Source organism: Mobula hypostoma, chromosome 1, assembly GCF_963921235.1.
Source record: "Mobula hypostoma chromosome 1, sMobHyp1.1, whole genome shotgun sequence".
NCBI lineage: Eukaryota > Metazoa > Chordata > Chondrichthyes > Myliobatiformes > Myliobatidae > Mobula > Mobula hypostoma.
The window spans coordinates 126,707,584-126,723,002 of record NC_086097.1 but is presented as its reverse complement, the minus strand read 5'-3'; the positions used below and the strand labels follow the sequence as shown (position 1 = coordinate 126,723,002).

Genomic DNA, 15,419 nt, shown 5'->3' with positions numbered 1-15,419 from the left:
TTTCAAGCAACTATTCACTTAATTTAGTATCTTAGTTACTATGTGTAATTGTTATAGCAAAATTATTTCTCATCAGTTATTCAATGATTACACCAAAACAGTTAATGATTAGGTATATTTACTAAGAGATTTAATATACTGCCATATTTAACTTCACTGAATGAACTGTTGGGAAAACTGAAAGCCTAGAAGAAATTGGGTGAAAGTGTCTTAAGGTATCTTCTAGAGATCTAAAGGACTCTATATTGTTAGCGCCTTTATCACAAGTGAAAGCAGAAGATTGGTTTTCAATCAATTCTCCCATCAATAGGGCCACTGCAAGTTTCTATTACTGCCCATCAAGTGTTTGCTGCTACTATGTGTGAAAGGCAACACAGAAAAACTGCACCCTTCACCTAGTCATTTAAATGGCATTAAAAATTGTTAACACAAGTGATTCCAGTTATCAAATTCTTTCTTTGAGGATTAACATAGCAGAGCATTGCACAGAACAGGTCCATTGACCCACAATGCTGTGCCAACCTTTTAAACTACTCCAAGGTCAATCTAATGCTTTGCTCCCACATAGTTCTCCATTTCTTTCATTTATTCAAATCTCTTAAATGTCTCTTATGTATCTGGCTCTTCCACCATCCCAGACAGCACACTCCACACACCCACCACTGTGGAGAAAAATATAGAGGGATGTCATAGATATTTTAGACAATCATTGTAAAATGATGCCCTCTCATATTAGCCATTTCCATCCTGGGAGAAAGGGGCTGGCTGCCCACTCTATCTATGCTTCTTATCACAGTATATGCCTCTATCAAGATCACCTCTCATCCTTCTTTGCTGCAAAGAGAAAATTTCCCAGCTTACTCAAATTTTTCCTCACAAAACATGTTCTCTAATCCAAGCAGCATCCTGGTAAATCTCCTCTGCATTCTCACTAAAACTTCCACATCCTTCCTATAATGATGTGACAAGAGTTTTGTAGAGCTGCAACATTACCCTATGGCTCTTGAACTCAATCCCAGACTAATGAACTAACAAGTTAGCCATCAGTCTCCAAATTTTATTATTTGTCTTGGAAGCTTGTAGGGTCAGGCTTCTCAGCATTAGAATGCTGTTGTAAAGCAAAATCTTTTAATTGGAGGTATACTTAGCTATTAACAAATCCCAATTAAAGAAAGGCACATAGGGTTTTTTTTTGGAATTATAACTTGGTTATGTCCAAACAGAGATCAAGTTGACAGAAGAATGTTTTATGGAAAACCATGAAAAGAAATACTGTTAGTTACAGGAAAATGGATAGAAAGATTGCACATATTGATAAAAAACATATTGCCTTTAAAATGTTTACAGCAACTGTGATATTGATTCTATAACTTTAACCCTTTTTAGTAATTAAATTGACACAAATTTGTTTGTCATTTCATCTTGCAACAGAAGAAACTTATGCCAGCATACAATGATATGAAAGTAATGAAGAATAATAGTTATAGCTGTACTCATCTCTGAATATGGCAGGGGTTGGCTTGATGGCACAATTAAAGGGATATATAAATGATGTAAATATTTCAGTGTAGTTTCCCTTTAATTTATATCACGTGCCATCTTTCTGGTGAAAATATGTGGTCCATTTGCAATGAAGCACAACCACTTTTACTTAATCAAAGCAGCAAATGACATGTCTTAGCAGAAAAAATGAAGCACTTTTTTGGCAAAGGTGTTGTTCTGTTCATGAATTATTTGGATTCATCTTTCAGATTCTTTTTAAATCAGCAAGTAGTCAATGGAACAAGCTGCCCAAGTAAGTGATGCGTGTGGGTACAATTACAATATTTAAAAAGATATTTGGATAGGTGCATGGATAGGAAAGATTTAGGGGGATATGGGCCAAACATATGCAAATGAAACTTTTGGGATCATGGACAAATTGGGCCCAAGGATCTGCTTCCAAGCTGTCTTACTTCTATGAAACGAACAAAAAAAATTGACATCTGGAATTTTGTTACATTTACATGAATAAGTCAAAACTGAAGCCATTTTCATCTGTCATAAAAATGATTAGGTCAAAAAAGTTATCAAGTTTGTATCTGTACACAATGTTAGACTGTAGCAGCACTCACCCACTGAGCAGAACATCTGCTGCTAGACATGGCAGGAGATGGTCGGCTGAGCGAAGGTTAGCTGAACAACTGCAAAAATTTCAGCTCTCGTGCTACTATGATACCACTAATTAGATACAGACTGATATGGCTAATCAGTGTCCATCAACCTGACTTTCTGCTACAGTGTTTTCCCCTTTTTACAAAAGTTTCAAAAGCACTAAGTTAGCTACCAACAACTACAGTTTGCATTTTCAACAGAAGAGTAGAAAGAACTGGCCAGCCTAACCCTTCAGCTTAACTCGATTATTCAAGTAAGATCACGGCCAAGCTTCTCAAGTCAACTGTCAAACACAATTCCCATTTCCCTTCGGCATGGTAAATCCACAATACGAATCTGGGGTGTATTTAACATCTCAGTATCCATGGGCCACAAATTTCAAATATTCATCAACTTCTGGGTGAAGAAATGTCTTCTCCTCCAAAGTTGAAAGTGCTGTCCAGATTCATTTAAGTCAAAATTTATTTGGTAACACTTACATGCATTGGATTTGGCATAACATACCTATGATTTTAAGTGAAAGTTCACTGAATATTAATTTTGATTATGGTAGTCCATTATGTTCACAATTAAATTAAATCAATGCATTAAGAAATCAAGGGAAGTTAAAGCATTTTAAGGAGTTGCCAACAGATTAGATCCAAGCATCTAATTATAAATGGTGGTGTTTAATTAAAAAAATCTAACCGGAAGAGGCAGAGCCATAAACATCAATACCCTTAATGATAACAGGGCACAACACTGGAGCAAGTAAGACAAGGCTGAACCATTGGCAACCATCTTCAGCTACTAGTGTATAATCCATTTTAGATTTCTTCTGAGACATCCACCATTTCGTAAGCTAGACCAGCCATTTCAACTGACCCCATGTAAGAAGAAATGGCTGAGGACACTGAACAGAATTATGATAATAAGACCAGATAATGCCACTGTAATACTGAAGATCGATACTCTAAAATTGGCTAGGTTCATCCTGCTCACACAAAGCTTCTCTTATCCAATTCAGCTGAATGCCATAAACTCAGCCCAAATTCTATTATCTAAGTCATAGATGGCATCATCAACCATGCTAGCCAGGGATACTGAGACACAATAAATTTCTTACCAAAACCCAGAATAGATTACATTCGGGCCATTTGGTTGCAGACCTCACAGATTTTGATATTCAGGAGAGATATCAAAGACATCAACATTAATGGGCACCAAGGGTAAAAACTGCAATAGTAGGAGTCATCCCTCGCACAAAATGAAGGTGGTTCTGGTTCTTAGAATTTAATCACCCCAGCTGCATCCCGATCATCAATGGTGCTCCTTCCATCGCAAGATTAGGAGTGAGTCTGCCCAATTATTTCATAATGTTCAATTTCATTTGCAATTCCTCAGCAAATGAAGCAGTCATTGCCTGTACACAGCTAAACCTGGACAGATTTTGGCCTCAGCTGATAACTTTCAAGCAACATTCACGCCACAGAAATGTCTATCAATATGCATTGCAAGAGAGATTCTAACCACCTGCCCTTGACAATGGATAGCTTTACCATCACCCTATCTCCTACATCCACACAGCTTGGAGTCACCACTGATCAGAAGCTCAAATAGACCAGCAAGTCCTATAAATTACATGGTTACAATAGCAGGCCAGAAGTTGGGTATCCTGCAGTGAGTGGCTTGCCATACGATGCCCAAATGTGTTTCCACTATCTACAAGACATCAGATTTGTGTTGGAATCAATCCATAGATCTCGATGAATGCAGTTCTAATGTTGCTCAAGACTGAGACCACCGAGGATAAAATAGATGGGGTACCAATCATAGTCTATCACCTGAAACATTAACTCTTTCCATCATCTCTACACAGTGGCTTCAAAGTGTATATTTACAAAATGCACTCTGGTTCTCCCAAATTCACGTTCATTATTACCAAAAGAGGACAAGGGTTTGGAGTATATTGGAATACCACCATATTGACGTTCCCTTCCATCCATACACGTAAATACATTTCCATTCTTTCATTGACTGGTTCCAAATCCTGGAGTTCCCCAAACAACGGCACTGTGGAGGTATCTTCAGCAGAACCATTGCAGCAGTTCAGACAGGCAACTCAGCACCACCTTAACGATAATAACATCGGGGCTTCCACATTCTGATGTATGAATAAGAATCACCTACTGCCCTACACAGATAACTTTGAGCAACCTTGAATACTAGATCTTTTAATCTACTCAGAATGGGAAAATGTTGTCCAAAGACACAAGTGTCCTAAGTCTGCCGATAAGGTGACTTGCACACCAGTTAGGTTGTGAAATTTCCTTCCTAAATGGTGCAGGTAGTAGAACAAAGACCCAAGTATGTCAAGTATCTGCCTGGTTAAAGGCAAATCTTCCACCCAACACTCTCAGGAATAAATGTACTTAGGAAAACAGAACCAAGGGCTAGTGTTCTTCACTGAAAATCCATGTATGACATGGATCAGTTATAATCTGGCATATCCAAGCAGACCCAAGGAAAATGGTAGACACAAAGTTTTAGGCAAATCTGCACCTCCTCAACTACCCAACACCACCATCACTCCTTTCTCCTTTACTGCAAATCATTGCCATCAGAAAACAATTGTGGCTTCTCTCCTTTTGGGCCATGCAATCTAAATACTCTCATTATTTTGTAAACTCTATTAGCATTTGCACAGTGGGTTCTCCATTCTGTGCTAATGACATAATCATTTATTGAGGAATTATGGAGCAACCTTTTCTTTTAACTGGACAGCTATTTAAGAGTCCTTTAGCATGGAAACAAACCATTTAGCCCACCACATTCAGGCTGATCAGTGGGCAACATTCTTATTAATCCCATCTTCCAGCACCTGGCCAACAGTCTTCTATGCCTAGTTAATTCAAGTTCTCATCTATACACTTCATAAACGCTGTCAGGGACTTTGCTTTCACCACTCTCTTAGACAGCGTGTTCCAGGTACTCACTGCACTCGGTGAAAAAAAACCATCAAATCCCTTCCATATCTCTTACCCTTGCCCCAAATTTATGACCCCTGCTTTTATTCACCTTAAATGGTGAAAGGCTTACTGCCGTCCACCCTACCTACACCCCCACACGTTCATATCACTGTATCATGTTTCCTCTTAACCTCACCCCCACTCCAGGTAAAACAGACCTGGCCTCTCTAATTCTTTTGAAAGCTGAAATGCTCCACCTCATGCAACAGCCTGGTGAATCTCCTCTGCAATGCCATTATATCCATAACGGACAGAATTGCATGCAGTACTTCTACTGAGAACTCATTAATGTTTCATCAAGTTGGAACACAGCTCTTATATTCAATGCCTCAACTATGAACGCCAGAGTTACATACGCCTTCTTAATCAAACTATCCATCCGCATTGCTACATGCAAGGATCTTTGGACTCGCATGCCAAGGTACCTCTGTTTTTAAACCTCCCTAGGTCCCTACTATTCGTAGTTTTTATTCTAGTCTCATCGGTGCTTCCAAAATGCATCACCTCACATTGACCTTCATGTTATCTGTGAACTTAAAATCATGCTTCCCACATGTATGTGGATGACTTGGGTATACATGCTGTCCTTCAGTTACAGATGCCCAACTTATGGACATCTCTATCTACGAACAAGCTCACGTACAACTGTTAAATTCCAAAGTCTAATACATTGTTAAACTCCAAAGTCTGATACATGTCCCTGTATGCCCCCTCACTGTGCTGTAGCCTGCAGCAGGCTCCTGGATCGGCTGCAGCAATGACTAGCTTTGTGGCTGTGGACTCACTTTTGTGAACTTCAGTTATGAATGTTACTTGCTTACTTTTATTGTTTGCACGATTTCTTCCCCCTGCACACTGGGTGTTGGGCGGTCTTTATTTTTTAATTTTTATTTATTTATTTATTTTTTTAATTGGTTCTATTGGATTCCTTTTGTTTTGCGGCTGCCCAAAAGGAGACGCTTCACAAGGTTGTATATAGTATACATACTTGGAAAATAAATGAACTTTGAATGTGCATATAGCAAAAACCACTTTTCTCTCTCCACTTGCAGTTAATCTGATCAACCTTGTGTGTGTTGTTGATACCACTTATGGTGATACTGTAGAATCATGGCTACCATATCAAGTGATTTTTAAAAGAAATGTATTTTCTGACTTGCTAACAAAATTGACTTGTGAACATCTGTAAAAGTGGAACCAGTTCATTACCTGGGGACGGACTATCCCAGCATCGATTCCTGTAGAACTTCTCTGGTCACGGGCGTCCGATCCCAAAAATCTCTATGCCACAGCAATCCCCACCTCTTCCCTGATAACCTAATCTCTCACATATACCCATCAACCTCCACCTGATTCATCCACTCGTTACCCAGTCTGGATGTAATTTACAGTAACCAATCAACCCAACACTTGGCACATCTGGCATATGGAAAGAAATCTGTGACACCTAGGGAAAAACCCACATGATCATGAGGAATGCAAAATCCACTCAGATAGCACTGGAGGCAGTATTGAACCCAGGGTCCTGGAGATGAGAGGCCTCTGCACTACCTACCAACAACATCTCAATAGTTAAAAGTTGTTTTCTTGGCTAACATAGGTGTTACAGCAAACTAGAACCAAAATTGTTGTGATACAATAGAATTCTTACCTTTACGCAAATTAGTCATCCATGTTCTGTTTGGTAATAAATGGAACAGGGAAAGTTTTTGCTACTATTTGGCTTACTAGCCATTAACCCAAATAGTTTCATGAAAGAGAGGTCTAGGGTTTTGTAAGTATAAAGGTCAAGTTACAATTAGAATTCAGGAAAATTCTAAGCACACACACATTGACTGTACTCTTTTCCATAGATGCTGCCTGGCCTGCTGAATTACTCCAGCATTGTGTGCGTTACTTGGATTTCCAGCATCTGAAGATTTTCACTTGTTTGTGATTAGATTCTGGAGATGCTGGAAATCCAGTGCAACATACATAGCATGCTGAAGGAACTCAGCAGGTCAGAGAGCATCTATGGAAATGAATGATTGGCATTTCAGGCCGTGATCCTTGATCAGGGCTGGAAAGGAAGCGGGAAGATGCCAGAATAGGTAGATGGAGGAGGGCGGGAAGGAGGAGGAGTACAAGCTGGAAGGTGACAGGAAGCCAAGTTGGTGGGGGAGGAGGGATACAAGAAGCTGGGAGGTGATAGGTGGCAAAGGTAAAAGGCTGGAGAAGGTAGGAGAAGATAGGGGAAGAGAGTGGACCAAGGGAGAAAGGGAAGATGCAAGGGCACTGGGGAAGGTGATAGGTAGCTAAGGAAAAGAGACGGGCGGGGGGCAGAGAGAGGAAACGAGGAGGGAAAGAGGAAAGGAGGAAAAAATATTACCTTAAGTTGGAGAAATCGATATTCATGTCATCAGGTTGGAGGCTCCCTAGGTGAATACAAGATGCTGCTCTTCCAACCTAAGAGTGCTCTCAACACGCAGAAGAGGAGGCCATGGACTGACATGTCAGAATGGGAATGGGAACTGAAGTGGTTGGCCACAGGGAAATCCTGTTTTTTTTTTTGTGGATGGAGCCAATGTGCTCGATAAAGTGGTCACCCAAATTTTGATGTAATTGCAAAATGTTTGCAAAGGTAAGCTCATTAACTGATCCAATTTGAATGAAGTTCTACAGAAGATTGAAAATGATAGCCCAATTGGCTGACTGAAAATTCTACAGAAATTCTATCCAAATTCACTCTCATATTTCCTGAAAGCTATGGATACCTTCAGTGGCAAAATACTAGACAATGTTAACATTCATTGTTTATATTTCTGTATAATAAAGATTAATAATAATACATGATAAAACAGTAAAACTTGCATGTACCTCCAGAGCTTGCTTTTGGAATGATTCAACTTCCAGTTTCAATTTTTCCCTCTCATTCTTTAACTCAATAATTAGCTCCTGTAGGTCAGTTGTTCTTTTGTTAGAAAGTTCAAGTTGCATCCTCAACTCCGAGATGGTTTGCGACTTCTCACCCTCCGTTTCACTTTGGCTTCTGTGGAGATCATCAAATTCTGACCTCAAGTTTCTCAATTCTTCCTCCAACTTCAGTCGCTCTTTGGTGAGGTTTTCCACAACAGAACGCAGCCTATCTATTTCACTTATGCTTTCGTTCAAAATCTTGCTTTTCTCTTCAATTGTTTTCTGCAAGTACTCATTTCTCTGATGAGCCTGTCTCACGTTCTCTTTCTCTTGATTCAACTGGCGACGCAGTGTTTCTATGTCAGTGTACAACCTACTCAACTCCTCTGTGCTGATGGCCTTCTCCTTGCGTTGCTGTTCCAAAGTGTTCCGTTGCTCAAAGAGATCATTTTCCACCTTCTTCTTCATGATTGAGATTTCTTCAATCTGATGGGTAAGCCGCGTAATTGAACTTGTATGCTCCCTGCACTTTTGCTCAAGGTTTCTAAACTTCTCTTCAGCAGTACTTCTCTTCGCAGTCTCTTCACTTAGATTCTTCCTTAGCTGTTTCAGCTCCTCATCTATCTTATACTTCCCACTGTTCACCTCCCTTAAACTGTTCTGCAGGCGTGCAATTTCATTTTCCAAACCAGCCTTTTCTCTAGATATTCTGTCACGTTCCACCTTTATAATTGTAAACTCTTGCTCTGTGATTTTAATTTTAGCAAGATTTTCAGCTTCCTTTTTCTGAAAATCTGTTTTTATTTTTTTCAATTCATCATTCTCATTTTCCAAATGCTTCCGCTTATTTATTTCTTCCTCCAGTAAGATCTTCACCCTTTCGATCTCCTTGGCTTTGTCATGGATAGCTTTGGAGGTATCCTCCTGAAATGATTTAAACCTCAAAGTTTCCTCAGTTTTAAACTTGGTGAGTGTTTCTATTTCTAGTTCAAGCTCCATCCTCTTTCTGGACTCTTCAGCACTAGCTGATTTCTGTTGCAAAACATCATTTTCTGCTCTTTTCCTACTCAGCTCAATTTCCCTCGCAGAACTTTTTAATCGATCTATTTCATCACTGAGGTTCTTTTTCTCATTCAGAGCCTTTTGCAACTGAATATTCAAAGTGGCAACATCATCTTCCTTCTTCATAGTTAACTTTTCAACTGTGGTTTCCCTTATGTGAACCTCTTTTTCAATCTGTGAATTCAATACCCTTTTTTCCTGCTCAAAATGGTCCCTAAGCCTATCTAGTTCACTTTCAAGTTGTTGCCTTCTTAAAGACTCCTCCTTCAATACACCCCTAAGCTTTTCCATCTCTCTTTCCTTGTCTTTGATCGATTTCTCAAGCTCCAATTTGAGCCAGTGAGCCTCATCAAGCTCCTTCTGCTTCATTCGAAAAATACTATCATATTCATCCTTTCGTTGGTCACACTGGGTTTCAGCTAATTTTCTCTTTCTTTTTTCCTCATCAATTTCAAACGTCAGTCTTGTGATCTTCTCATTGACTTCCTTTATTTTGATAAGTTGTGCATCCAGACTGTGTTTCGTGGCATCTCGGTCTATTTCAGCATTCCTCTTCTGCTCCTCCAGGAGGAGTATCTTTTTCCGGAAGTCTGTGTACTCACTCTGAACCTGGCTTAAATGTTGATCAAGATACTTCTTCTGGTGCATACTATCAGCATTCTCATCTTGGGCATTTTTAAGTGCCTCTTCCAAAAGCTCAATTTTTGTGTTTTTTATCTGTATAATTAAAATTAGATTGAAGTGGCCTGTGATATTTTGGTTTGTAACCTACATTTCTTTAATATAAACATTAAGTCATTAATCTAAAAGCTGATTACATCGTTATAATTTAAAACAAATACAGACTGTCCATATTACAAATGTACACAGTTTTAAGAATGAAGCATGCTATATTACAGAAGTAAATGTATAACTTTACTTTCTAAATAAAACCAACCAACAAAAACCATAACATTTGCTGGAAGATGTAAGAATATATATACACACATTAAAGTTTTAGTGAAGAATATATTCACCTTTGCTTCTTCCATGCTCTTCAACATCTCACTTAGGTACTTGTAGTAGTCACTGGATCTTGTAAGCAGTTCTATGTAACGAGACTGCAGATCTGCAGACTGGTGAATAAATATAGAAGTTTTGGTGATAACCTTGAAGCTTTTGTCACGTTATTAATAAAAGTAGAATTCAGATTTCAATTTTTAATGAATTCAGAGCCTAGCAAAATTATTCAGCATCAGGGTCCAATGTCTAAATTAAGATGTATTTGAATTGTTCCTCGCAGCTACTGACTCCTTTAAGGGAATGGTCCCTGGCATCTGGATTCATTTAACATAACAGCACAGTAAAGTGCCCGATACTCTTTTCACTGAAAAGCAGGAAGTGACCCATAGAGGTCGACCACCTCAGTCTCCAAGATTGCTGGCAGAAAGCATCAGCCATCTCAAAATCTTCCATCACTGGGGATACATAAAGAAATAGGAGTAGCACAAAGAAGGAGCGGAGTAAAAGAAAAGGATTTAAATAAAGGTAAGGCAATAAAAAGATCTTTGATTTCCCAAAATGCTTGTGATCAATGAGATGCTTGTAAAACTAACAATAGCATGGGTGTGCCAGCAAGGAAGACCAGCAGAATATCAGTAGTTGCACAAGAGAGACTACAGATGCTAGAAATCTGGATCAACACACAAAATGGTGGAGGAACTCAGTGGGTCAGGCAGCATCAATACAGGAAAATGAACTGGTGACATTTTGGACTCAGATCTTTGAGCAAGACTGGAGAGGAAGGAGGCAGAAGCACAAATAAAAAGGTACAGGGACCAAGGACGAATAACAGCTAGTAAGAAGTGGCAGGTGATTGGTGATTCTAGGAGAAAAAGGGTCAGAGAGAGGGGAAGGGAATCAATGTTAAAAAAAAGCTCGGAGGTGACAGGTGAGAAGTCAGAGGTCTAAAGGGATCTGATAGGAGAGAAGAGTTAACTGTGGAATGAAAGGAGAGAGAGAGGGGAAACTGAAGGGGGTCAGGGGTAGGGTGAAGAAGGTGAAAGTGATGGGCAAGTCGTAAGGGTGGGGTAGGGGAGAGAAGGGGTAATGTAGCCACAGGGATAAGGGAAAATAAAGGGCTTGGGATGCTGATTACCAGAAGTAAGTGAAGTTTACTCTTCATGCTGTCAGGTTGCAGACTAATCAAGACAGAATGAGAAGTTGCTCCCCCATTTGGAGACTGGCTTCAACGTGGCAGTAGAGAAGGCTGTGAACAGACATGCCAGTTGTGGGAGTAGAGGTGGAATTAAAATAATTAGCATTGGCAGATGCCAGCAGTTGCAGGGTGTTTGAAGTGATCAATCTGCACCAGGTTGGGTGTGCACATATTCCTGCACACCCTCCAGGCATTTAACTCAAACAGGTCTAAGTGTTCCTCCTATCCCTACACCTCCTCCCTCACAACAATTCAGGGCCCAAACAGTCCTCCCAGGTGAAGCAGCACTTCAGATTCAAATCTAATGCTGTCATTTTTTTTTTGGCATCTGGTACTCCCGGTATGGCCCCTTCCGCATCAGTTCAAATTTACTGTCACATATACAACCAAATGAAACAATATTCCTCGGGACCATGGTGCACCCACAAAACATAACACACAAACCAAAATATTATCACAAGTTAAAAATACAATTCACAATCCACGCAGCATAGGTAAACAGTGACAAGACCTCGGTGGTGGCAGGGTATCCATTAGTCTCACACCCTGAGGGAAGAAACTGTTACCCAATTTGGCAATCCTAGCCCTCATGCTCAGATGGTGGTGGGTCAAAAGAGATTGTGGGATGGGTGGGAGGGATTCTCAACAATGCTTCAGGACCTTAGTCGACAATGCTCCCAGTAAATGGAACAAATGGGGGGGGGGGGGCAGTGACAGACACTGGTGATCCTCTCGGCAATTACTACCATCACTTGTGGGGCCTTGTGGTCTGATACCTTGCAGCTTCCATAACACACAATGATGCAGACAGACAGCACACCCCTGAGGGTGCTCCTGTAGAAACTTGTTAGAATGGAGGTGGGGGAGTCTTGCATACCTCAATCTCCTCAGAACGTGAAGACACTGCTGTGCCTTCTTGACTAATGAGGTGATGTTGTGGGCCCAGGTTAGATCCCTCATTAGCTGCACACCAAGGAACTCTTCACTCAAAGGCAGAGCTGCTGATGTGCAATGGAGAGTGGTTGACTGCACCGTCCTGAAGTCCACAATCACCTCTTGTCTTGTCCACGTTGAGACTCCGGATGCTCTCACACCATCTGAAAAGCCCCTCAACCTCCTCTCTGTATGCCAACTCATCACTGTTGCTGTCGGTATCGTCAGTGAAGTTGATGCTGCGGTTTGAGCTGCACCTGGCAGTGCAGTGGTGAATCAGCAGTGTGAACTTCAGCGGGCTGAGCTCACAGCCCTGGGGAGCACCAGTGCTCACCGTGACGGAGTTCATGATGCTGCTGCCAACTTGACTGACTGTAACTCAGATCCTCAAGTCCTGGCAACATCCCTGTAAGTATTCTCTGCACTCTTTCAATCTTATTGACATCTTTCCTGTAGGTAGGTGACCAAAACTGCACACAATTCTCCAAATTAGGCCTAACATCTTATAAAACTTCAGCTTTATATCCCAACCCCTGCAGTCAGTACTTTGATGAAGGACAATGTGGCAAGCTTTATAACCCCATCTACCTGTGACACCACTTAAGGAATTATGGATCTATGTTCTCAGATGCCTCTGATCTACTGCAACTCCTCAAGCGACCTACTGCTCACTGTGCAACTCCTACCCAGGTTTGTTCTCCTAAACTACAACACTTCACACTTGTCTGCATTAAACTCCATCTGCTATTTCTCAGCCCATTTTTCTGGCAAGTCCAGATCACACAAAGCTTCGACAGTCTTTTTCGCTGTCCACTACACCCCCAATGTTGGCGTCATCTCCAAATCTGCTGGTCCAGTCAACCACATCATCATCCTGATCGCTGATAAAGATGACAAGCAAGAAGATACCCAGCACTGATCCCCGTGGCACACAACTAACAGACCTGCAATCAGAGAGGTAACCATCTACCTCCACTCTCTAGCTTTTCCCACAAAGCCAATTTAATCTTCAATGCCATGTGACTGAACTTTCTTAACCAACCTCCCATCTGGGACCTGGTCAACAGCCTTTCTAAAGTCCATGGAGACAATATTCACTGCCTCCACTGTTCCTGGTACCTTTCCACCTCTACCTCTAACCTGTATATGGTCCATGACCTTACTGCTGCATTGCTTACTTCTATAGTCTGTCCCTCTCCCAAGAGAATACAGATGCAAAATATCCATTTAAGATCTCCCCCATCGCTTTCAGCTCCATGCATAGATGACCAAGCTGATCTTCCAGAAGACCAATTTTGTTCCTTACTACCTCTTGCTCTTAATATATCTGTAGAAGCCCTTGAGATTCTCCTTCACCTTGTCTATCAGAGCAACCTCATGCTTTCTTTCAGCCCTCCGATTTCCTTAAACCTTCTTTTGCATTCTTATACGCACCTCCTTTGCCCCTTTCTGCCTAGAGTTGCTATGAACCTCATCCCTTTTCTTAACCAAGGCCTCGAAAACCAAGCTTCCATTAGACCATAAGACATAGGAGCAGAATTATTTTATTCAGCCCATTGATTCTACTGTGCCATTCATCATGGCTGATTTATTATCCCTCTCAGCCCCATTCTCTTGCCTTCTCCCCATAACCTTTAACTCCCTGACAAATCATGAACCTGTCAACATCTGTTTTAAATATACCCAATGACTTGCCCTTCACAGCCATCTGCACCAATTGATTCACTACCCTGTCTGGGGGAAAAAGAAAATCCTCATCTCATCACTCAATTATGAGGCTGTGTCCTCTGGTCCTAGAGTTCCCCCACTAAAAGAAACAATCTCTCCACATCCACTTTATCTAGGCCTTTCAATGGTCAATAGGTTTCAATGACATTCCCCTCATTTTACTAATCTCCAGCAAGTACAAGGCCAGAGCCATCAAACATTCCTGATGCATTAACCACTTCATCTCTCTGGAATCATTCTTGGGAACCAGTTCTGGACTCTCTCCAAAGCCTGCTCACCCATTCTTAGATAAGGGGGCCAAAGGTTGCTCACAATACTCCAAGTGTGGTCTGACCAATGATTTATAAAGCCTTAGCATTATATACGTGTTTTTATATTCCAATTCTCTTTAAATGAATGATAACATTGAATGACATTTATAACATTCGCTTTCCTTACCACTAACTCAACCTGCAGGTTAACCTTTAGGAAATTCTGCACGAGGATCCCAGTCCCTTTGCACCTCTGATTTTTGAATTTTTGCCCCACTTAGAATATAGTCCATGCCATGATTTCTTCTACCAAAAGTGCACGACCATATACTTCCCTACACTACATTCCATCTGCCACTTCTTGGTCCATTCTCCCAATCTGTTCAACTTCTTTGTCAGACTCACTGCTTCCTCAACAGTACCTGCTCCTCCACCAATCTTTGTATCATCCACAAACTTGGCCACCAAGCCATCAATTCCATCATCCAAATCATTGCCATGTAATACAAAAGGAATTGGTCCCAACACTGACCCCTGTGGAATACCACTGGTCACTGGCAGCCAACCAGAAAAGACTTCCTTTATTCCCACTCTTTGCCTCTTGCCAGTCAGCCAATCTTCTAGCCATGCTAGTATTTTTCCTTCAATACCATAGACTCTTACTTTATTAAGCAGTCTTGGGTGTGGCACCTTGGCAAATAGTTTCTGAAAATCCAAGTACACAACATCCACCGACACTCCTTTGTCTATCCTGCTTGCTATTTCCTCAAGCCTGGATAGGTCCGCAGTCTAGTGTAGTTTTTGTGTTTATTCCTACGTAGTTCAGTGTAGTTTTTGTATTGTTTCATGTAGCACCATGGTCCTGGAAAACGTCTCATTTTTACTAAGTTCTGTACCAGCAGTTATGGTTGAAATGACAATAAAAAGTGACTTGACTTGAAAAGATTAGTCAGGGAAGATTTCTCAAGTAATTCATGCTGACTTTCGTCCACTTTATCATGTGCCTTCAAGTACCCTCAAACCAAATCCTTAACAGTTAACTCCAACATCTTCCCAACCACCGAGGTCAAACCAACTAGCCTATAATTTCCTTTCATCTGGTCCCTCCCTTCTTAAAGGGAAGAGTAACATTTGCAATTTTCCAGTCCTCCGAAATCCTTTCAGAATCTAGCGATTTTTTGAAAGATCATT

At 40.8% G+C, this 15,419-nt stretch overlaps 1 protein-coding gene across 2 annotated transcripts in view; it reads right to left on the bottom strand.

Moving 5' to 3' along the window:
* The window catches only part of LOC134350402 (desmoplakin-like), a 66,948-nt gene that overhangs the window by 7,925 nt on the left and 43,604 nt on the right, over nt 1-15,419 (bottom strand). The window contains exons 22-23 of one of the 2 annotated variants that reach the window (XM_063055555.1): nt 10,136-10,234; nt 8,019-9,836 (exon numbers count right to left, since the gene is read on the bottom strand). In XM_063055555.1, the coding sequence (XP_062911625.1) occupies nt 8,019-9,836; nt 10,136-10,234 (1,917 nt within the window). The remainder of the gene's footprint in view (nt 1-8,018; nt 9,837-10,135; nt 10,235-15,419) is intronic. The other variant, XM_063055564.1, reaches the window with a different exon arrangement.